This window comes from Planococcus citri, chromosome 5 (genome assembly GCF_950023065.1).
Source record: "Planococcus citri chromosome 5, ihPlaCitr1.1, whole genome shotgun sequence".
Classification (NCBI taxonomy): domain Eukaryota; kingdom Metazoa; phylum Arthropoda; class Insecta; order Hemiptera; family Pseudococcidae; genus Planococcus; species Planococcus citri.
Window position 1 is genome coordinate 16,023,573 of NC_088681.1, and position 24,679 is coordinate 16,048,251.

At 31.7% G+C, this 24,679-nt stretch overlaps 1 protein-coding gene across 6 annotated transcripts; it reads right to left on the reverse strand.

The window, feature by feature from the left end:
* Positions 1 to 238: 238 nt before the first annotated feature.
* Positions 239 to 24,601, reverse strand: LOC135849172 (very long chain fatty acid elongase 7-like). 6 transcript variants are annotated; one of them, XM_065369457.1, is made up of 8 exons: positions 24,273 to 24,601; positions 11,619 to 11,767; positions 11,317 to 11,507; positions 11,150 to 11,230; positions 6,872 to 6,928; positions 6,561 to 6,666; positions 6,321 to 6,457; positions 239 to 598 (listed from the first exon to the last, which is right to left on the reverse strand). In XM_065369457.1, the coding sequence occupies exons 2-8, from the start codon at positions 11,665 to 11,667 to the stop codon at positions 362 to 364; spliced, it is 858 nt and encodes a 285-aa protein (XP_065225529.1). In that variant the 5' UTR covers positions 11,668 to 11,767; positions 24,273 to 24,601; the 3' UTR covers positions 239 to 361. The 6 variants fall into 6 exon arrangements, with proteins under 6 accessions (XP_065225529.1, XP_065225528.1, XP_065225532.1 ...); XM_065369456.1 differs by lacking the exon at positions 24,273 to 24,601 and adding an exon at positions 24,097 to 24,243; XM_065369460.1 differs by lacking the exon at positions 24,273 to 24,601 and adding an exon at positions 24,119 to 24,242.
* Between the last annotated feature and the right edge of the window lie 78 nt (positions 24,602 to 24,679).

The window sequence follows — 24,679 nt, forward strand, 5'->3', positions numbered from 1 at the left end:
CCTGGTATCTGGTTTGTCACAATAACTTCCTGTCACGTGCAACCTAACTTTTCTCGACAATATCGCGATGGTGATTTATCGTAAAACGCGGATACAAAGACGTCGATATTATAGATCTGCGAACTATGTACGTATAGAGATAGGTCATGGCTTCGTGTACCATCACCCTCCTCTCATCATCTGATCGCCTGACACGCGTTCTTGTTTCGGTTTCGCGGAGTAAATCCGTTCCTCGTCGTATTACTATACAAATTTATTACAAAAAAAAATTTTTACATTCGAGTTAATATTGTCTACAAAGTACAAAAATACATAGTACGGTGAGTACATGAGGTAGAATATCTCTTATTGTGGTGATGAGTCAGTGTATTTTTTTCGTCAGTCCGTTTCGTAGGCTTCCATTTCCATTATGAAGTTGGTGGTCTGTCTTGTTGTTGTGAGATTTCTTATTAAAGTAAGCTTTTCGATAGAAGTTGAGGAACAAAGCGGTCAGCATGAAAGCTTGAGTGAGACCGAAATACAGCAGAGATTTAGGGTAGTCGCATGTCGGATCTGTTATGCCGTAGACCGCGTGGCATGCGGCGAGAAGGAATTGGATCTGTAAAAATTTGAAAAAAATGTGTTGATTGAGAATGTATAATTTTTTATGTATAAAATTTAAATCAAGAGGGTGAGTAGGTCCGAGAGGAAGACTTGTTAGGGTAGAAAATCACGTGAAATATGAAATATATTTTTCACTCGATGAAACTGAACTCATCACAATTCACAAAAAAATCAAAATTCGAAAAAATTCAAAAAAGAAACGAATTTAATTTTTTTGCTATGAGAGTAATTTTTATCAATTTTTTAAGAAATACGTCAGAAAAAGGTCAAAATAAGACGACTGAATAAATTGAAACTTTTTTTAATGTTTGGAAAAGAAAATTGATTTTTTTCGAATTTTGATTTTTTTTTGTGATGAGTTTATTTTCATTGAGTGAAAGGGAGTTTTCAATTTTTTCAACGGATATGTAAAAATAGGGGTCAAACGGGCCAACTTCACCAATCAAAACTTTTTTTTATGTTTTAAATGAAAAAATTGCATTTTTTTTTGCAAACTTTCAATTTTTTTGAACCGACTTTTCGAAATACCACCATCCCAATTTTTTAATAATGTTGTTCAGCATGAAAAGTTGTCCATGATATATTTTTTTCAGGATTTTTGAGAGTCGGAACGATATGAGAACTACGTTTTGAAACTTTTCGAGCTCATTTTTCGTGCGAAAAAAAGTGGCAACACTGATTTTCATGATATCACCAAAAAGCCTTTCAAAACCTCTAACTATTGGAAAAAGTTCCATTTTGGTAGGTAAGGCGGTTATCGAGTAATCCACTTCTGAAATGGATGATATTTTAAGCTCACTGAAAACTTTGACACCCCCTAGCAGCCTTTAAAAAAGGGCTAGAGGGCTGCGATTTGCGCCATTGATCATCTCTTCGAAAAGTCTTTCCACAGGAAAAATTCCAAAAAAATCGCCGACCCCCCCCCCCCCTACCAATTCTTGGTTGAATTGATGTGGAATGACCCACAAATAAAATTCCAAAAATTGTCCTATACCTACCAAGTGAGGAATCCCAAAGTGGTAGACATTTTTTTGAACCAGACACAACTAAATCGAGAGCTTGCAAAAATATATCACCAGCTAAAATTTTGGAACTGAAGAGCATTTTTTGATTTTTGATGAATTTTTGAAAAATCGAATTTCGCCCAAAAACAGGAAAAGCTTAAAATTTTACCAAATTGACCTGGAAAGCTAAATGTATCATGTGCTCTATTTTTGACCTCACAAATCGACTGAAACCGGATTGGAATCGTTTTTGTTTTTTTTTTTAAACAGTTCTGAATGATTCCAGCAAATTTTCGAAAGTCGATAATCCCACAAAACTTTGCCAAATGAAGTTGGAAAGTCACAATTTTCTCTACATAATTAATTATTGAAAATGAACTGCGAATCATCGACTTAGTCTTCTTCTTGCTCGCATTTTCTGAGAGAAGCAAAAAGCAAAAGCTTCTATCCCGCTCTAGTCTTACCATTCTCTTCCCCTGCTCATTCATTTTTTCATTTTTTTGTGCATTTTTTTTTTTTTGAATTTTGGACTCAGTTAGAATAGGTACCTATTGTTTGAAAATACATTAAAGTTGATGGTAAAAAATTCCTAAATTTCAAAGTCCAGAGTGAATTTTTGGATTTTTAGTTGTTTTTTGAAAATCATAGGGTCAAAAAATGAAAAGAAAATCAAAATATCATCAAATCAATCTAGAAAGCTGAAATTTTGACATTTTGAATTGATTTGAAACGGATTAGAACCGTTTTGGGCAGTTCTGGAGCCTCCAGCTGCAGTTTTTTGAAAGTTGAAATTTTCACAAAATTGTATCCCATGAAGTTGAAAAGCTAAAATTTTCTCTATACCCAAACTTCAGTATGCTGAGTAAATTTGAAGTGGCTTCGGATCGTTTTGAAGCTTCCAGCCATACTTTGCGAATTCCAGATTTTCAAAAAATATCATAAAAACCCTCTAAATTATATTTAGCACGTAAAAAAGCGATTATAGAGTTTGGTTAATGATTCATTTGACTAATTACATGTCAATTTTCTGAAATTGGTTTCCGGTATTTCGAACATTCGAACGTACGTATTTTTCAAATTTTCAATCTTAGGAATTTGCTGAAAAAATTAATATTTTGAAGTTGAAAAAATCGATTTTGAAAAAAATGTTGTGTAATAAGTCAGGAAGGTCGTTTCATTATGGGTAAAATTTTGAATTTTAAAAATCTGCTGGAGGCTCCAGAACTGCTCAAAACAATTCGAAACCGTTTCCAATCAATTTAAGGGGTTGAAGCACCTAAAATTTTGTTTCCTGGTGTATTTTTTATACTCTTTATGTCTGGTTTAAGAATTTTTCCGTCAATTGAGATTTTAAGTAGGAAAAAAAAGGAGGAAACTGAGGAACCAAAAATACATTCTCAAACAAAATTTTACATGTCTCATTTCATTCTTCGATTCATAGTAAATTTTCAAAAATCTAAAGGTCATTTTACATTTAAAAAAATCACAATAAAATCAAATTAAAACAGAAAGCTGAAATTTAGTCTATGTCCCATTTTTGACCTATTTCAAACTGTTCTGAATCCTTATTCTATCCTACCTAATTCATGAAATTTTTATGTTGTATGTACAAAAACTCCAGAAAGCAAAGTTCGGACGTTCAAACAAAGCGATGTTTGAAACTGTTTAAAAAAGCGTTTAGAACAAAAAAAATTGGTTGAGTTTTAAGCAACAAAAAAGTCTAAACTAGACAGCTAAGCAAAGCTTAGCTGCAAAGTGTGCGTAGCTAGCTGCCTTTTCTACAGCTATAACCGTTATTACATCTAGGTAGTGCATAAGTGAATCAACCATGTCACAGTGATGAGAATTTTTGAAACTCTCACTGCTTCAAAATAATAATTGTTTTTCAGTGTTTTCATATTTTCCAAATTACAATAGGTATTTCAGAATAATTTATAAGCTTGTATTGCTTCTAAATTAAGAAATTTCTAGTTGTTTTTCATAGTTTGCATTGTTTTAAAATTTACAAAATTTCAAATCGATTTCCCGAATTCCCCATCGCTACAATTTCATAAAGTTTTCAATAAATTTTAAGAATTTTGTATTGCAGCTGAGTTAGGAAATTTGCAATCAATTTTTAGAATTCACATTGCCTCTAAATAGTCAAATTTTGAATAATTTTTCAAAATTCTTATTGTCTTTAAATTAAAAAATTTCAAATTCAATTTTCAAGTTCATATTGTCCACAAATTGTAAAACCTTTACTCAATTTTTGGAATTCACATTGCCTCCAATTTTTCAGAATTCTCATCTTCTTCATAAATATTACAATACTTATTTCATATAATTTTCAAGTTCACATTATCTGCAACTTACAGAACTTTTAATCAATTTTTGGAATTCTCAGCGTCTCTAAATACATACAAATTTTCATATTATTTTTTTTAGAATTTCTATTGTCTTCAAATTTATAAATTTTCAAACCAATTTTCAGAACTTGCTTTTTATTCTAAATTAAGAATTAAATCTTATAAAATACCTATGTTAAGAATTTGCATTGCCTATTACACGAAAAAAATATGGGTAATTTTTACAAAAAAATTTAACTAAATACTCACAATTAAGTACCAGATCCCATTCAATAATGTTTACTGTAATCGTATAGTAAAACTTATCATTTTAATAAATTTTGCTATAGGTACCAATAGTAAAAATCATTTTGTTTTAATAATTTTTACTAAATCATGATAATAAAAATTACATGTTTCAATTGTACAAAAATTAGTTTAATTTCTCATTTTTAAGTAATTTTTAAATTATAAGTAAAAAGTTAAAAATTATTCATGTCAAGTAATTCTTACTTTATACTTATGGTTATAGGTAGACAAAAAATTAATGAAATGAATTTTTAGTTAGCAAATGATAATATCATAATTCATAACTCAATTTCAGCATTATTTAGCAAATGATATTATAATTCATAACTCAATTTCAGCATTATTTTTGCCCCATTTTCATGTACTACATTTATAGGTAGTAACTCCAAAGCATTTACCTATCCAATTTTCCTACGAAAAATCTGTCACCTACCTACTTACCTCACGGGGATTCGAACCTGGGTCCCTAAATTTCCTATTCCTACCTACATGCCCTATCCACTCAGCCACCTATTCACTACGAAGGTAGGGGCATTAAAATAATATATTTGTTTGGTAACCGCCCCACCAAACCACTCCCACTTGGAATTTACAGCTAACAGACCGGGGGTGTAACAGGGTACAATGAAACACAGCTGGTGATGGAATAGACTGGGGGTATAGCAGGGTACAATGAGCGGCAGGTGTTCTACAAGTCCCCTTTTCCCTTTTTTAGGATTTAATGCATTAAAATAATGAACTAAAATTGCAATTACTCAGCAATTACCCATCCGAATTGAATGAAAATTAATCTATTCCCTCCGCCTTAATGATTCTCAAATGGTGTCCAATAGGTACAAAAAACGGTTGGATAGCTTAAGAGAACATTCAGTTCCAATAAAATTTCATTTCTCAAAGCGAAACCAATAGTGTGCTACGCACACTAAAAACGCTGTTTAAAACATGATTTTTCATAATAACTCGTTTTTTTGCTCAAATTTTTCATTCATTTTTTGTATTTTTATTAGAAAAAAAGTGATGAAAGTGGTAAATTTTCATTTTTTTCATTTTGACCAAAAAATGTTTTTTTTTCGAACTCAGCCAAAAAGGACTCAAACAGGTATGTTTAGCACCTCACAAATTTAGATTAACCATTCTCATTATCCGTTTAATTAATTTAGAAGCAATTTTTCAAAATACGATTCTCCTTTTTTTTCTTTAAAAAGATGAAAAAAATTGAAAAATTTGATGGAGGCTTCAGAACAGTTTCAAAACTTCATCAATTAATTTCGAAGCACAAAATTTGGAAATGGACTACACCAAATTTTAGCTCTCTATCTCACTTCGATCAAATTTTTACTTTCTCAATAAGAAATTGATCAAATTAAAATTTTCAAAAAAATCTTCAAGCATAAAAAAATTGAATTCAGCACTTGAAAGTATTATAGTTTTTATTTGTTTTCTCAGGTCTGTGAGGAAACTGGATTGTCCACCTAATTTTTTGAAAATGAATCCACAAAATCAGATTTTCGCCCTTAGAAAAGTTTTGAAAGAAGTGTCACATTTTTCATGATTTGAGGTCAAAATTCATGGTACCTACCCTTGAAAATCACATTGTTTGATATATTGCACGATTTAGGTTTTTTTTTTCAATTTTGCTCCAAATTTTCAAGGAGAGGTTGATTCACAGTGAGCCAAATTGAAATTGAAGCATTTTTCTTTTTTTGAACCCGAATTTTCGAAAAATTGATACCCAAAACAGGAGGAGGGTAATGAGCGAAATTTAAAACCATGGAAAAAAGTGATCGGGTATCGAATAATAGATTTTTGAGGTCACCATTTCTGATTCTGAAAATCGCTTGACCCCAGAATTAAAACTGAGCTCTTCAGAAAATCCAGATTTTGACCCCGTATTGAATTTTTCAAAATTTTAGGTTCCAATCTGCAACCCCACTCCTTTCTGGAGGTCGGTTTTAAAATATGTTTTTAAATTATTTTGTATATAAAATGGAACGCATGTAACATAGTTTGAAACAATTTTCAAATCATCATTTCGATGGCAAATTGTACAATTTCCACCTTTTAACGACATACTTACAATTTGCATCTGAGTAATATGTTTCTTGATAAAACTGCTTATTTTCTTGAATCGGTCCATCAACGAGAGCAAATAGTACGAGTACATGACACAATGCACAAACGAATTCAAAACTCCCAGTACAACTAGTTGGCCACCTAAATACAAGAACATACAAGTAAGTACGTATCAGCTCATCGACACCGCCGTAATCAAGTCATATATCTCGTAATGTACCTTCGTACGGTATTAATTACTTACCTGGTAAATACTTAGACATAGCCCAGCATCCGGTAAACGTTAAAACATGATGGTAAACGTGTAAAAACGATACGTGAGACTGTTTCTTCTTCATTACGAAAAATATCTATACAAAAAGAGAAAGAAATTAATACAAATACTACAATAATAATTTAAGACGATTAATCAAAAAACAACGCAGACCGATTGAAGTCGCCGGCCGCCGCCGTCGCAGAAAAAAAAACTCGCCAATTTGATAGATTCGAATCGACGTCGAGAATGATCGACGTGATTTATAGATTCTGTTTAGCAGACTGGCTAATTTAACTTACCGTGTCTAGGAGGTCCATTAATTTATTTAACGTAAACAACCAGTTCGCTACTCGTGCCTGTGAAAGAAGAGAAGATGAAGAAGATGAAAAAAAAAAACATATACGAGAGAATTAGGTGAGTGTGATATATCTGTACGTATGAATATGATCGATTATAGTCATCCATATAGTGTAGGTATATTTCCATAAGCGTTACGCTCCTGTGAAGGGGGTCAAGTCTTTCAAATTTAACCACGAATTTGTTCCAAATATGTCTTTTTTTTTTTGGTCGGCGGAAGGTAAAACATGCCCGAGTATACCATTTGGACGATGCGGACGAATTATTCGTACATAACCATAAGCATATTAATGTCGATTTTATAATGCTTAGATTATGTTTAAGTATTGATAACGCAGAGCAACAGCATTTTTGCACCCGGGTGGCCACCATGATTTCAACTTAACGTGTCATATGTGATCTATAAGCTAATGTGCTTTACTTGCCAGAAGTAAACTCACAAGAAATGCATCATTATTGGCAGAAAAACTTTGAATCGGACAAAGCTTTATGGGGGAAAAAATGCAAAAATTTCACCTGCTCTTGCAGCCAGAATTTTAGAGACTGAAGTGCATTTTATGATGAATTTTTGAAAATTGAATTTACGTCGAAAATGGAGAAAGAAATCAAAATTTCATCAAATTAACCTGGAAAGCTGAAATTCGTTATGTACTTTCCCTATTTTCGACTCCCTCACTCGCTCCCTCCCTCCCTCCCTAACTCTCGAATTGATTTGAAATATATTTTTCTCAAAATAACACATGGGTTCCTTTAGAACAAGAAAACTTGAATTTTTCAAGGCAAACTTCCAACTCAATGTAAACTTCCTCACAAAGGAGGTTCTCAATCGACAGAAAATTTCTGAGGTTACACAAAAAAAAAACTCCAAAAAATACCCGAACATTTTTCAGTTTGTTGGTATATTTCCATCCAAAAAATCAAAATTTTATCTAATTGGGGTGAAAATCTGAAATTTTATCTGGAGACTCGAGTAGATTTCTGGTTTTCTAAAGTTGAAAAAAAAATAATAAAAATAGAAAAAATTAAGTGATGAAATAAAAATTCTGTAAAGAAGATTTAAATAAAATTCGACTCCCAGATTGACCGTTTTCTGACCCCTTCGAATAATTTAAATACATACAACAATTCAAATTCAAAATCCATTTTCATCGATTTCTAATTCATATTCTGGAAGCATTTTTGCAGATCTGGAAAATTTAATAACCTGATGGAAGGTTCAGAACCATCTGAAACCATCAATCAATAATCTACCTGGGATATCGAAACTAGATTGTGAAACTTTCAACTTTTCATTTTCAATTTAATCCAATTATGAATTTTTCACAAAAGATGAAGTATGCTTGAATTTTTTAGTGAAATTAAATTTTTAAAAAATTGGTCTTGTTGATGAATTTTTGATAAAATGTTAGATTTTTTTGTGAACAGACCAAAAAAAATTCGAGTCAAGTGAATCCGGTAGAAAATCATGAATAAGATGGATTGTGAATTTATGTAGCTTTTTTAAAAATAAATGTTAGGTTATTAACTTATTGATTCCTTTCAGTCTGAAAATTTTGACAATTAAGTCTGAGATTGTGTTTTTTCGCAGCTGCTTCAATTTCGAAAATTTTTCACTTTTGTTACATCCTTATACATTTTTTTTGATTCCAAAAATTGTTTAAAAATGATAAAATTTACGGGGAAAAAACTTGAGTAAAATGTTTTCAGATCTTTTTTTTCTGCAATAAAATATTTTTCAAAAGTAAAATTTTAGAGCTAAAGCTCATTTTTGGAACTTTGAAGGGTTGAAAAAAAAATCAAAGGGTCTTAAAAAAAAACAAAAAAATCAAAGTGTCATTCAACCGAGCTAAAAAGTTGATATGATATTTCACACATGCCCTATTTTCGATCCCCGCCAAACGATTGGAAACAGTTTTGAGTCGTTTGAAGGAGTTCTGGAGTCTTCCAGTAGGTTTTTGGAAATTAACATTTTTAAAAAATTTTTCATTCGGGTTAGAAGGTTTGTCTATCTATTTTTGGCATTTGGAACCGACTGGAGCCGTTCTGGAGCCTCCAGCGACATTTCTAAATCTATAGATTTCCGAAATTAGGTCCTAAAATCTGCCTGTAAGTAGCTAAGTACATTCTATGGATTAAATTTAAGCTTTCCACATTTCATTGGGTAAAATTTTGTGGAAATTTTCATCCACCAAAAATTTGCTAGAGGCTCCAGAAGCGCTCAAATGGCTGGAAACCGTTTCTAATCGATTCGAGGAGATCAACAATTTCTGCTGTTTTTCTCAATTACGTGAAATTCTAATTTTTTTACACTTTTTGGAGGTTTTTAACCGTTTTGGCAGGCTTTAAGTTTTTTTTTGTTGGAAAACTGGAATTTCCAAAAAGTCACAGAAGGTCCAAAACGGCTTAGAACCATCATTCTGCAATCGACTATAAAAATTTAAAATATATAAAATATAGTAGATTCAAGTTGTTTTTTTTGTCAAACGCGTAGGGGAAGAGTGAATTTTTGACATTGCTGGAGGAAAACAGTTTTGAGCTGGCAGCTACCGATCTTGAAAAAGTGTTGAGTAATCGGTCGAGTGGGTCACTAAAAAGCACCAATCGAGAGCATACTTGCTAAAGAAGTCAATTCGGACGGTTTTTTGTTGCTATTTTTGAGAATCTGCAATTTCTAAAATAATGAATGGTGACTCCAAAATGTCTTGAAATCATTTCCAACTCACTCAGGATGTTGAAATTAGGCTATGAAGTAAATATTCGATTTTCTACTTCATTTACTCGGTAAGATTTTGTGAAAATTTCAATTTTCAAAAATCTGCTGGAGCCTTTGGAAGTGCTTGAAATTGGTTCAAACCGGTTTCTAATCCGTTCAAATCTGTTTCCAACTGGTTAAAACAGGTTTCCAATCGGTTGAAACCGGTTTCCAATCGGTTGAAACAGGTTTCCAATCGGTATCAAACCGGTTTCCAATCAGTTCAAACCGGTTTTCAATCGATTCAAACCTGTTTCCAATCGGTTTAAAGGATCAAATTGCCGTATACACCAAATTTCAGCTTTCTAGGTCAATTTGGTAACTTTTTTTCTTCATTTTTGGCCCAAAATTCACTTAGATTCGAAAAATGTACATCATCACCTAAAGTTTTTGGTGGTGATATTTTGACATATTTTTTCCATTTGACTGCGTCCTGTTCACAAATTTTCCTTGCATTTTGTATAATTCCTCCCTAGTGAGAAAAATGCAGCAATGCAGCATACAATTTGGTGAAAGACTCAAGAAGTACACAAAACTTGAAGGTCAACTTATTCTAAAGCCATTTCCTCCCAATTTTCAATCTAGTTCACTTTACTCTCCTCCTCATCTTCCAAATTTGATCAAAATTTAAAAAAAAAATCAAAATTACATTGGCATGTTTGTCATGCTTTTAATAACACTGATTTCAAATTTCAACTCATTTTTTCGTCACACTGCTTCTAGTCACTTCATTATAGCCCTAATTTTCAAAAAAATTGCCAAATTGGTGTGACTTAAGGTATTGTTGATTCCGAATTACAGCTCATTTTTTTTTTTTTGATAATAGCCCCTCAAACCTCACAATGACCACACAAATTTGTAAAAATAGGAAAATTCACGTTAAAATTTTCTAAAAAGAATCAAGAACAGGTTTTCGGACGCGCTGATTTTCATTTTAAAATTCTTTCCATACGAAAAAATCGAAATTGAGCCTCTCATCGGAGAACTTGGACCCAAAATATTGAATAATGCTAACAATTTTCGATTTGAGGTCGAACAAATTTCTGAAGTCAGAATCAACGCCTTTTAAAATCAACATATTGATTAAACCTAAAGTTTTCTGGAGTTTCAAGAGATGCTAATTTCAAATTTCGAATTGATTTTCTCGATTCAATCCCTTCCCCCCTTCCCCAAGTGCATCTCAAGAAGATTCCAAATACTATTTCTCATTTTTATTTTATTTAATTTTTTTTGAACCATATTAACTTTTTCAGAGCAACCTCAAAAATTTTTATTACCAATTTCCCAAAATTTCAAATTATGGTAGATCTTTTTTGAAAATGAGCACCAATGCCTAAAACAACGAAAATTTTTTTAAAAAAGTAAAAAAACTCCGAATTTGATAGTTTTTGATCGGAATGACCACATCAACAAAACAAACGCATAAATGTACAAAAATGCGATGAAATGAACAGACAGAGATACTCACAAGATGACCATTTTCCGTATCTGCACTGTAGACTCTGAAGCATCTAAAAGAATGGATATTTCGCAGGGCATAATCAGTCGACTGTAATATCGAAAACACAAATTAAAATATGAAAAATTGCTGTAATTTTGGCAAAAGAATCGAGAAAATGAGTCCTTATTACTCACCAATTTAAACAAATACAGGTTAAATATGACTTGAGCTATATTGTAAATAATAATGACTTTATTGATATCGAAAGCTTTACGATTTTTCATCAGCCTTGGCCCCAGTATAAGAATAAAGTACAGGTATGCGAATATGATTGTGATAGGAAACCACATAGAATTCATTAGGAACCATGTTTTTACTTTCGGATCTGTAAAAATACAATCGAATATTAGTGATCATTATATTTTTAAAAATATGTAGTTACACTGCTCAGATTATGAGCTGAGCTGAGCTGATAATCTGAATTTGATTTACTTACCTCCGAGTCTTTCGACTTCGTCGTATATTTCTATGATTTTGGAAAACATTTGAATTTTCTTTGAATAACACGCGCTGGTCCAATACCCAATTGAATGAAATTTTATCGTTTGTAAATTGAAAGGCTTACATTACGTTGGTATCGTGCACCTATAAGGTTGAGATAAGTATACAATAAGTCAGCTTCAGAGTTGAAATGAATATTTATATAGAGTTTTTAGGGCTGTATAATAAAAGGACAAGAATATACTTCAGTCTCCTCCTACCCACCGCAAAAAAATGACGCCTGTTACAAGTAATTACATTTAACTGACATCAGCTTTATACATAATTAAATTATGGACAAAATTTTTGATTTGAGTAAAAATGAGGTGGCCCTTGGACCTGGTGTCAATCAACGCCTTCGAATTGTCGACAGATAATCACTTCATACCGACGAGTAAGAAAAGCCACCTGTATACGCTTTTTGAAGGCGTTTAGGAATATCATCACATTCATTACAATCAGAAACATGCATTATTCTTACTTTAGGTCGTATTCGAATCAAGGCAAGTAACACGTATAACCAGAGATGAACGCAAAAAAAATCTAATTTGTCGTCAAAACGCCTCTTCCTATTAGGTTTTTAACCCTTCAAGGTAAAACAGGTGTAACAATAAAAAACACTTAGGCCTAGATGCACAGACCCTTACAGACTTGAGGAGTTATTTTTATAAATTCGAAGAAGAACAGAAAGACATTCGAATTCTATTACGGTAATTGCAATTTTACAGAACTTGTTTGAATGGTAGAGAAAAAGAACGAATGATAGAACAGAAAAAAATGACTGAATTTTTAAAACTACGAGTATAATCGAATAGCATTTGTATAAAATTATGAAAATTTGTACGTATTTTACACCGAGCAAACAACAGTCTTATTTCCAAGTTGATCGAGATTTGCATATACTCGTACGATTACGAAACAACCATTAGGCCAATCTGAAAAACTAAAAACATGGCACGAGGAATCGAACATATCGCCTACTTTGCATTTTATGCATAGAATATGACCTTTCCATAATTCACGAAAAATGATAACATGGGTATAAAAGTGTACTACATGATTTTTATGATTCGACAATTTTTTGCAACATTGTTTTTATGATTTACAAGAATTTTAGGGTTTGCTTTGTAATTATTATCGCTCCCTTTAAGTATCTAGACCCCTTCTAGCTTTCAAAGGGCATTCAGTTTTATGGTATTGCAGCAACGATGTGAATTCTTTTCAATTTTAGGTCTCTCTCATAGTGCTAGTAGAGGCCCCAAATTTGATCATCTTAAAATTTCCCACTCTCTAGATAATTTATAAATCCTTCCTAGAAAAAGGAAGAAATTCGAGGGTATTCTTCGAAGAAAATTTGACATTCATTATAAATTCTACAATTCAAAATTTCAATGACAATTTCTGAGAAATCGCCATTTTTGATATGAGAGTGATAAAAAAGTAAAAAACGTTCTTTTCCTATTGCTCGTTGAAAATATCTTTCATCATTTTTCGAAAATGGACGATGAATCTATCAATAAAAATTCAATCGTGATTATTTTTTTGTGGGATTGTGGGTCTACAGAAAAAAAAAAATTCTCCGCCTCAAGTAATTCAAAAGATACTGAAAAATCTAAATAGTGTAGGCAAATTAGCATGTTTTTTTGAAAAATGAAAACAAAAGAGATTGCTTAGCCCCTCTCTCTCCAAAAAAAGATTTTCCTCATTTTCTCACTTCCTTCCTCCTTAATTTATGATTCATAAATGTGTTGTTTTTATTCAAAAAAATAATTATGCAGTTTTGTAGCATTTTTCACATATTATGTGCTGTTGAGAGGAGAAGGGAGGAGAAGGGGTAGATTTTTGTGTTGTTAATCAACAATCTTGAAAGTGGACAGAAACTAAATTTTTGGTGACCCTATTTAATTATTTTTCTAAATCGCAGGAAAAGAATTCGAAGGAAATGATGAAGATTGAAATTTTACTAGAAGGGCGAAGGCTGGAAATCGGCTGAAAATTTATTTATTTTTTATACGCGATTGAAAGCTTGGCTTGCATCAAGAAAAGCTGCAGAGCAAATTTTTTTTATCTTTGAGAGATTTGTAGACGATGTACTTGCTGAATAGTATTGTGTTTCAAATGAAATCCGATTGGTGGTTTGGAATCAGCCTTCTATTTTTCAGAATTGGCCATAGCTTTTGTAAAGTTAGTTTTTCAAAGATTTTAGATAGTTTTGGCAATAAGCTGATAGGTCTGTACGATGAGGTTTCATGTTCTGGATTTCCTGGCTTATTGAGAATAACTTTGGCATACTTCCATTGGTTGAGATGGAATCCAGATGTAAGTATCATGTTAAAAATTTGAGTAATATACCAAATCAGCAGAGGTGGAAATTCTTCGATGATTTTTCTGTCAATTTTGTCATATCCAGATGATTTCTTGTTTTTAATTTGTTTAACAATAATTCGGCTAACTTCGTCAATTGTGATTTTTGGTATTTGAGTGTTGTTACATTCTGTAGCAGATATATGTTGGTGGTGATGTACAGGTAGATGAGATTTGAATTGTTTTTCAAGGTGGTCAGAAAAGATTTTGGCTTTTTCAGATGCACTGCGTGTGCATGCCCATTAGGGTGAGTCAGCTTTATATGGGAATTTTTTCACTTTTTCAAAGTCTTACCCCCTAAAAGTGTTAATTTATGATTGAAAAGACATCATATAAAATTTCAGCTCAAAAAAATAATATTTACTGGTGGCGCAGAAGAGTTGAATGTTGAGAAGGTAGGAGCATGTCAAGCAAAAACTTCCCACAGTTGCGCGCCAGCCAGTGCAAATGTAGCATTGCATTCCATTGTTGGATTGAAGCAGTCTTACAAAACGTTACCCCCCCCCCTACAATGCATCATAACTAAGTCTAGTCCTTGGTAGGATTTTTAAGATGTTATTAATGAAGATTCAATAACAATTTTTCAATTTCACAGCTCACTGAAAGTGGAAATATGAAAGATTTGAAAAGTAAAGAAAAAAGTATGAATTTGAGGCTTTATTCTAATATTCTATTCTTCTCAGCAACTGTAGGAAAAAAATGTGGGTAATGTAGGTTAGGGTGGTTCAAAGAACAATAGAAAAAATTTTGTTTCAATTTTTTGAGCTTACCCCCTAGAAGTGTTCCATTTGGTCAGAAAACACTTGACAAAAAATTTCAGATTAAAAAAATAATATTTAGAGGTTGCGCATGCGAGTTAAATGTTGAGAAGGTATGAGCGTGTCGACTGTCGAGCAAAAACTTCCCACAGTTGCGTGCCAGGAAACGCAGCGTTGAGTCCCCTCGTTGGATCGAAGCAGATTACAACACGTTATCCCCTCTACAATGCATGATAAGTAAGTCTAGTCCTTGGTGAGCTTTTTAAGATGTTATTAATGATGAGTCGACGACAATTTTTCAATTCTGAAGATCACTGAAGATGAAAATATAACATATGAAAGGTTTGAAAAGTAAAGAAAAAAGTATGAGTATGAATTTGAGGTTGTATTATCCTATTCTACTTTGAAACCAAAGGGAAACAATTTATGGGATAAATTTACGTTGAAATATGAATATTTTATGAGATTCAGCACTTCTAGCTGATTAGTTGACGTTTTATCAACTATTATCAATTAAGAGCTATTACTTAGTAAAAATGGAATTTTTTGATTTCTAAATTCCACAATTCGGGTTCAAATGAATTCTACAGCCAAAAAATCATAATCAATACTTTGGAAACTGAACTGTTTTAAGAACCCCAAAAAATTGGTATCACTTAATAAGTTGTAGTGGGGATGCCACTCTCAGTACAGTTGCGTAGAATCAACCCCATTAAGCTTCGTTGCATTTCCCACGGCACTGTTGTGGGAAGTACCTATTGTGCTTTTGCGCGCTTGTAGCTCTCAACATTCAACACTTGGCGCGACCTCTAAATATTATCATTTTTCAACAAAATTTTTATGGTGTCATTTTTTCATCAAAAGGAACAAAATTAGGGGGTAAGACCTTAAGATTTCAAAAAAAAAAATGTTACATGAACCACCCTCATGTAGGTATAGGATAAATTTACATTGAAAATATGACTGTTTTATAAGATTCAGCACTTCAAGTTGGTGTTTTACAACTATTGTTAATTTTAAAGCTGTTACTTAGTGAAAATGGAATGTTTTGATTTCTAAATTCCACAATTCGAGTTCAAATGAATTTCACAGCCGGATGCCGCTCTTGCTATAGTTGCGCGGAATGAACCCCCTCAAGTTTCTTTGCGTTTCCCACAGCGCCATCGTGGGAAGTATTGGGCTTGCCCACGCTAGTAGCTCTCAACATTCAACGCTTGTGCGCCACCTCTAAATATTAATATTTTTCAACAAAAATTTAAGGAGTTCCATTTGAACCAAAGATGATCATTTTAAGCGGGTAAGACTCCAATATTTCAAAAAAAAAAAAAAAAAAAATGCAACCTGACTCACCCTAGTGCCCATTCCCTATTCTCTTGTCTTGAAAGTGGTATTGATTGTTTTGGTCTTTTAAGGTGTTTTGTTATTTTCCAAAGAGAAAAATATGTGGCTGAAAATGGAGAAATTCAACTTGGCGATGATAATTCAGTAGCCACAAAAACACATAACGAAATTTCCTTAGATGAGACCTCTCAAAGTTTCCATCTCCAATTTGAATGGGCAAGAAGACCACGATTCTTGGAAAGAGCGTGGTCTGAAACCCTCATTGCCAAAATTTCAGCTGCCCGAATTGATTTTTAAATTTCTGAAAATTTGGAATGTATGTTTAAAAAAAAGTATTATTATTAGGGTAGATTACAAAAAAAAAAAAAAAATGTTGGAGGATTTTGACCAAATTCAGTGGAGATCTTGACTATGAGTTGAAAATCACTCAGAAATTTTTTTAGCTCCGGGGATGCTCCTGGAGGAGAGATATGGGTCTTTAGAGAGGGGGCACTTTTGAAAAATTGGTGTTTTTTTGGCCTAACCCCCACGCAACCTGTTCTGAGAAAAATGGCCCAGTTACGAAAGATGATATTCGAGATTTTAAATCCAAGACCGAGCAGTTGAAAATTTACAAATCGCTTATGTTTGGGTGAATTCATGTTTTGAAAATTTCCCAGTCATTTTTCCTAAAACAGGTTGTGCGGGGGAAAGGGCGAAAAAACCACCCAGTTTTCAAAAATTCTCCCTCTTTCAGAAATCATATCTCTCCTCCAGGGGCATCTACAGATCTAAAAAAATTTTCTGAGTGACTTTCAAGTTTTTTCATCTCATAATTAAGGTGTCTACTAAATTTGGTTCAAATTCTCCAAAAAATTTTTCAGGATCCACCCAAATATACCTGTAAAAATAATGAAAACGAGTCCTGAAATTAATATCAACTCCCTCGCGAACGGAATTTCATCATTTTCGGTCATTCTGGAGCCTCCAGCCTGAGTTTTCGATTTCACTAGAATTTTAAAATTCCTCCAGAAGATGTGGAAATTAATTTGAGCAGTTGAAAAAAATGGAGTAGGGCCAATTCTCAACCTATTTAACGAGTTCATCTACATTTTAAGCTGATTTCTGGGGGGGAGGGGGCATCTCAAACGCGTTATTTTTTAATGGAATTTTATGAGGAAAAAAATTCAAAAAATCCAAACTTTTCTGTTTGTAGAGAAAGTTTTGAAATTTGAAGTAATTACTGTATTTTGTCTAAGACCAACACACCAATTTGAATTTTCCCATTTCAAGTAATTCTGGAACCTCCAGCGCGATTTTCGATTTCTCCAGAACTTTGAAATTTTTCCAAAAGGAGTGAAAATAAAATTAGACAGCTAAAAATCGGGTTGTGGCTTATTCTCGATTTGCTCAATGGGTTTATCCACATTTCAGCCCATTTCCAGGAGGACATCTCAAAAGTGGGAGTTTTTTTACCAGCATTCTGCAGCTATGTTGCCTTGTTAGTTTTTTTGACAGGTGTGAATTCGAATTTCTTTTTCTTTGATCCGTAATATGGCATTTCGATTACTTTTTCCAAAAATTCAATTCAATAGTAGCTCAGTGGGACTTCTAATTTTCACGTTGGACAACTTCGAACAGGTGTGAGAAGACCTACCTCTCAAAGTACATATTATTTAAAATTCTAACATAGGTAAATTATTTCGTTCGAATGAAGGAATATCACAAAGAAATGATTAAAGGGATGCGATAAATAATATTAGATTTGTAAATTACCTCGTATGGATTTTTATTTTTAGAAAATCAAAAAACTAGTAAACGTATCAACGATTGACGATTCCTTGTCATTAAAACTTGCAAAATTACGAACAAGAAGGCATAAATTACGAAAACTGAACAATAAAAAATAATGTAAAAAATCTTTTTAAAATGAAATAAATTTGCCATAATCATAAAAAAAAAAAAAAAAACTTGATAACAAATATCTAGTTCCACAAATTTTGATAAAACTTAAGAAAAAATATTAAAATTCTAAAAATAAAATTTTTTACAAAATGAAAAACCGTTTTCGAAAATAAATTTATTGTCGAAAAACAGCTTGTAATTGAAAATGTTTGATGATTTTCTTCATGATTTATCACAAAGTTGATATTACAAAATGGCCATAAAATGTTTTTTGAACTCGTTTAATCACTGTAACGATCAATCTTGAATCACAGAACTACACAACTCAATCAATTTCAAACTTCAAGGAAAGTTTTTTCAAAAAATTTCCATAACACTTGAATATGCCATCAGCCATCACTTACTGAAAAATATCAGCTTATTTACACCATTTTTTCAAATCCATAAAAAATTTTCCACGTCAGAGAAATCACCTGCCCGTATAAAGGAAGTTCAAAGATACAAGTAGGTATAGTTCAGGGACACTGGCTGTTTTTAAAATATAAATAAAAAAATATAGTTGAATGTGGACAATTGTTTTCAATCTAAACCGACCATCAACCATATTCAAGATAGGTACTCTTCATTTTGTCCTCATGGGTAGAGCAACTCTGTACAAGTATCTCGTACATTCACCCTGTCACTCTCTTTCTTCCTATTTTACACCTACATCGAAATGCAATGTGAAAAAATTACTCTACCTTTTTTTTTTCCTTGAAGAGAAACTAGGTACTGAACTACCGACGCTGATTTCTCACTGGACGACGAACAACTAGGCTAAGGACGATTAAAAATGCTCGATTTTTCGAAACAGCAGAGTAAAAAACATTAAAATTCGCACCATTCAATTCACTTATTCCCATAAACAAATTTGGAAAATAGCACAAAAAAATTAACAAAAATCAAAACTGAGAAAACTGAGCTTTTCGCGAAAAAACTATTGTAAAACTGGGATACACCGTTATAATAATTATTCTCACCACTACATCGATTATTTTAGTCTAGCGAATAGAAAATTCGAATCGAAAATTTAAGTCGAAATTTACATATGTATTTGAAAACTTCCTACAATCAAAGTAACACCAAAGTCAAGGTTGCTAAAAGAGAAGCGGAGGTGAAAAAGAAAAACGCAACGACCGACGATCTAGTACACACAATGTTTTATATTTTATCAACTTTTCTCTGTCAGAATGCGTTGAGCTAAAAAAAAATCCACACTGATCAGAAAACTATTGACCTTAGTTGAAGATCGCGGAAAACATCGAAACACAATCAGCATTACAAGATGACGAGAATTATACATAAGATGCTTTTTTCTCTCTCTGTCTTCGCTTTCGTTTTAGCTGAATTAATTATTACGCAACACCTGAGGCTAATATTTGCCATTACCTACCATATATATAAAAAACATGCACCAGCTGGTCACGATAATGTGTGATTTGTGTAATTAAATAGATACTTTTTGCGATGTGTTAGGTATACTATTCATTCAAAAACTATACCTGAGGAATCTTCTTCAGAAGTGAGTGGCCTTCGTAATCGTGAATAATATAATACTCGTACGTAAACAAACGATTTGATCTAATAAAAAATGTACATAGAGAGGTAAATACTTACGTATGTAGATGTACATTTATACGAGTATTTTTATCAATTTTGCAGAATTTGTCTGCAGAGACAATAACCCGATCTGGGTTCAAAGGGTCAAAAAATGTGCAGCCAAAATGTAAAATGAAAATGAACAATAATTATGCGCTGTTTTATAGTTTGCACATCATCTAAGTTTGGAATTATAGCAGCGAGTCTTCGGTTCGTGAAAATTCTTTTGCCTCTACTGAATCAACTTTCGTACGAATACTACAAAATATTTTCACTTTCGAGTAGTTGATTGATTAATTTGTTCGTAAGTACATAATTATACTTTTAATCTCGATACGTAGTCTTTCGGTTGTTCAAGTCAGCTTGGTGATGGCTATTTTAACTGAGAGAATTTTCCAAATACTTAGGCCTTTGACGTAGAAATGAAACAGAAATGATCTATTGATTTCAGTTTTCGACTTTTGGAGTACCTATTTTCAAAAATTCAAAATTGGCACATTGCTATCAAAAAAAAAATTTAATTAAATTGAAATGCGAATCCGAGGCAAGAAACGAGAATTCGGTTAGTACCCCCCCTCCTTTTTTGATCTGCTGAAGTAAAAGGGGGCTGTTTCCAGCCGTTCTGGAGTCTCCAGTGAATTTTTGTGAATATTCCAGTTTTCAAAAAATCCCATGAAAAGAGCCCAAAATGGAATTAAATTTGAGAAATCATCTCTAGTTTTGATAAAATAAGATGGAGTTTCCGACAACCCCCTTCTCCTCACCCCACTATTTTGTTGTGGAGAAGGCCAGTTGTAGGGGGAGGAAAGGTAATTTTCGTTTGCTAAGTGTTTTTTTTGGTTGAAAATCTACCTACAAATTGGACTGTTCCAAAATTAAGAAAGTATCCAACCATATGAATTTTAAAAATCAGGAAAAATAACTACCCGACTGAATTAATTTAAGAATAAATTGTAAATACTCAATCAATCAAATAAATAAAAAAAAAAAATCCAACAGAAATCCTTACAAAGTTATTCGATAATTGAATTGAAATTCACTGAGAATAAAAAGCAAAATTTTTGGGAAATCATTTTAAAAATTCATCTTTAAATATTCTCTCTTAATTTTCATAGTCAAAATGCTCTACTTTCAACGATTTGTGTGGCATAGTTTTCAAGAACGACGTTACTTGAATGGCAAATTATAACCCCTAAAGTGGTTTTTTTAGATACACACATCTATGTGGTGTGATTTTTGAAAAACAACCTTAGCCGGATAGAACATCAACATCTCTAAAGTGATTTTGTAAACACACCTTTTTCCCAAAAATTTTTGAAAACAACGTTAGCTAAATAGAGAATTATAACTCTTAAGGTGGTTTTGTCATTTTTTTGTCAAAATTATTACCTAGATATTTAACAGATTTTCAACTGTTTGTAATTGTTTTTTATGCGACTTTGACAGGTTTTAACGGTAGGTATTTCATTTCATATTTAAAATGTTTTAGATGCAGATTTTTTGTCATTTTCAACCATTTTTTTTGTTTTTAATTCATTTTTGCGATTTTTTATTTCAAATTTTGCAACGTTTCATCAAACTTTAGTCATATTTAACTCTTTTAACAACATTTGAACAAATTTTTAACATTTTTATCTTAATTTTTTGGTATTTTTGCGAATTTTTTGTTCAATTTAGTAACTTTTCATCAAATTTCAGTCATTTTGTACCATTCTTACAAAATAATTGAACAATTTTACAAGTTTTTTTTTCAATTCAATTGAAAATTTTAGTGGTTTCAAAATTTGTAGGATACGTTGAGCTTTTCTACAAAAGTTGACTCCATTTTAATAATATTTGATCAATTTTTTTAAATTTTCAACAACTTTCTGATTTTTGCGTTTTCATTTACAATGTTTCATACAAATTTTATGATATTTCAACAATTTTAGATTCTTCGAGATGTTTTTATGAAATTTTAACGAATTTTCAGAAACTTTCTTGATTTTTTTCTATATTTCCTCATCCTCAACCTCGAGCCATTAAGACATTTTAATATATGTATTTTCGATCACTGCATCGTCTCTTTTTGGCATTTTTGCAGAGTTCCTCTAAAAATTTTCCATGCTTAAGTATTTGTTTAACCAATTTTTGATGACCTTTAAACGATTTTCATCACTTTTAATGAAATTTTTTTTCAATTTATCAATTTTTTTTCAATTTTTCTTTTTAATTTCAATTTTATTTGAAAATTTTAGCAATTTCACAGTTTTTATAAAATTTTAGGTACTGAATTTTTGCAAAAATTATACTTTTTCTGTTTTTGTGTCATTTTTACTATCATTAGTCAGGGCCTATTCTAAGGCGCAGCTCCGCACATTTTGCGCAGTTCCAAAAAAAATGTGCGTAGTTCCGAATTAGTTTGCGCAGTTCCAAAAATTCTGAACAAACACAAAAGTCATAAAGATAGACAGTGAATATGAGAAGTAAAATTTGTGTAAGTTCGGAAAATCAAAAATTACCAAAAACCATGGATTTTTACTTCTTTGAAATCAAAATTTTCAAAAGTTTTCGCCCTCGCTTCGCTCGGGCCAAATCATTTTCCCTTTGTATTCTCTGATTATAAGTTGGAGAGTAGAAAAATTGTCTTCTCACATTAGAAATAATACTGTTTCACTTGAAATTTACGAAAAGAAGGTCTCTTCATTCCTGTCATAACTATGTAAGTATGTACCAGAATACCAGAAAGTCCCAATTTTTTGCTAAAATACCAAAAAAAAAGTGCTATTTTTTGTAAAAAATTCGTAAATAATTTGAAAACATAAGTATGTGTGTACCTATGTACTTACTCAATTTTGTACTAAAAAATGAAGAATTGTGAATTTAATTTTCGAGAGCTTTTACCCTCGCATTCCTATACTTTTGAAAATGTTTTAATTTCCTGAAAACAAAAAATTTTGAAGCCATGAAAATTGACTTTCTGCATCAAGATTGATGTTTTGCGTTTCAAATTATCAATTTTTTCACAGCTTTTGCCCTCACTTGCGCAGCTCCAAATTTTCCTTAGAATAGGCCCTGTCATTAGTTGCAATGTTTTATCAACTTTTGGTCATTTTCAACTGTTTAATATGGCTTAATTACTATTGAATGAGCAATTTTACAAAGATATTTCAAATTTTTACTTTCATCACCACTTTTATGGAATTTCATAAAATTTTTTGCAAATTACATTTAAGTATGTTTCATTTTGATAATTTCTGGTCATTTTTTAAAAATAATTTTGGGCATCTTTAGGTGATTTTAAATCAAAGTATTTTTAGCAACATTTTCCCCAAATTTATCAATTTTTCGTTTTTTTCACCAAGTTTCAATAAATTTTTTTATAATTTTTGGCATTCTTACTGATAATTTCTGAAAGTTGTTGTTTCATCAAGTTTTAAACCTTTAGTTATTTTCAACTTTTTTTTTTTTTTTATTATTATTATTATTGCAGGTTTACAAATGTTTGAGCAATTCTGTAGAAAAATTTTCGATTTTTACCTTTCATCAATTTTTATGGAAAATTTTAATTGTACTTATTGAGTAATTATTGCAAAATTAATCAATAATCATACTTCATTTTGATGCAGCTTGATCAATTTTTTGTAATTTTCAGCAGTTCTCTGTTAATTTTTGCAATTGTTTTTGCTCAAAACTCTTCAACATTTTTTCATGATCTTTAAACAATTTTTGTATACCTACTTTCGCAATGTTTTATCAATTTTGAGTCATTTTCAACTGTTTAGTGGCACTTTTATAAATTTGCGAGCAATTTTACAACATTTCATTCAGATTTTCTCCTTTTCAGAAAATTTTGCAGTGATTTCTAATTGTGATAAAAACTTGTAAAAAGATACTGTATCCTGCCAATTCCCTTTCCTACCAGTTTTCGAACCTTCACAAAGGGAATCCTTTAAATTTTGTCAAATTGTCTATCATCGATCCTACAATACTTATTTTAGACAGCACTTTTCTGCAACATTTTTGATGAATTTCAAAAAATGTTGAAAACTCTTAATTTTTTTTTTAGTGTGCGTCAAATTTAATTTTCATCAACAGAATTAACATAAGACATGAGAATACAGGGAAATAAAACTTCTCTAAATAAATTTCAAATTAAATTTTTTCATTGAAAAAAAATGTCAACTCCCAACCAAAGATTATTTTCTCACAATTTCGTATTGAGAATTTCAAAAGAGTAACCGAAACGATAATTAGTAGACATTAAACATTTGACAATTAATCGTTTTATGCACGAAAAAATACGCGAAAATGACAGTAAACGAAACACTTAAAACACTTGTCAATAAAACATACAAAGTTACCCAAATACGTCAACATTTCACCTAAATTCATTCAGCTTACCACATTAATTGGGTTACTTATAACGATGGAAAATCAACATAAAAAATAATTTATCATAATTCATACCTGACGATAAAATGGCACTTACACTCAACAATCAACAAATCAGATTTCAAAAAAATTACAATCAAGTTACAGAGTAAAATTCAACCAGCAAAAAAATATTAAGACCAAAAACACTTTTAAAAAATTGAACCAAAAAAAAACAGCCTTTCAAAGAAAAAAAAAAAAAAAAAACTCACCAAAAATTATCACACTTAGAACCAGAATCGATAAACTCGTATAGGTAAGTAAGTATACTAAATTTCCAACACACTGTTTTCGATTCAAGCTAACAATCAAAAATGAACTTGGCACTCATCTTTCTTATTTTATTAACCTTCCTCGGGTCGGTGGTGTGGTTTCAAACGTAAAGTACGAATTCTATGAGTTTTCGGTTAAATTTTTTACGCGTTTGTCCTTGAGTCGGAGTTACTTCCCGCGTGGTATTTTACCTTGATGATAAATCGGGGTTAGCGAGATGAAACCAGGTGATTCGTTGATCCATTCGTTTCATTCCAAGTCGCCGAACATACCTGGCTATAAATTGCTGCAAAAACATACCTAAAATTTTGGATATGGTACCTACGTATAATGTCAGGTAAGAAAG

Bases quoted from the DNA above. Each gene is read 5' to 3' on its own strand.
- LOC135849172 (XM_065369457.1), bottom strand. From the start codon at position 11,667: ATGTTTTCCAAAATCATAGAAATATACGACGAAGTCGAAAGACTCGGA. The intron at 11,508-11,618 runs GTAAGTAAATCA...GTATTTTTACAG, and splicing joins CGAAGTCGAAAGACTCGGAG to ATCCGAAAGTAAAAACATGG. The intron at 6,929-11,149 runs GTGAGTATCTCT...CTTCTTTCACAG, and splicing joins ATACGGAAAATGGTCATCTT to GCACGAGTAGCGAACTGGTT.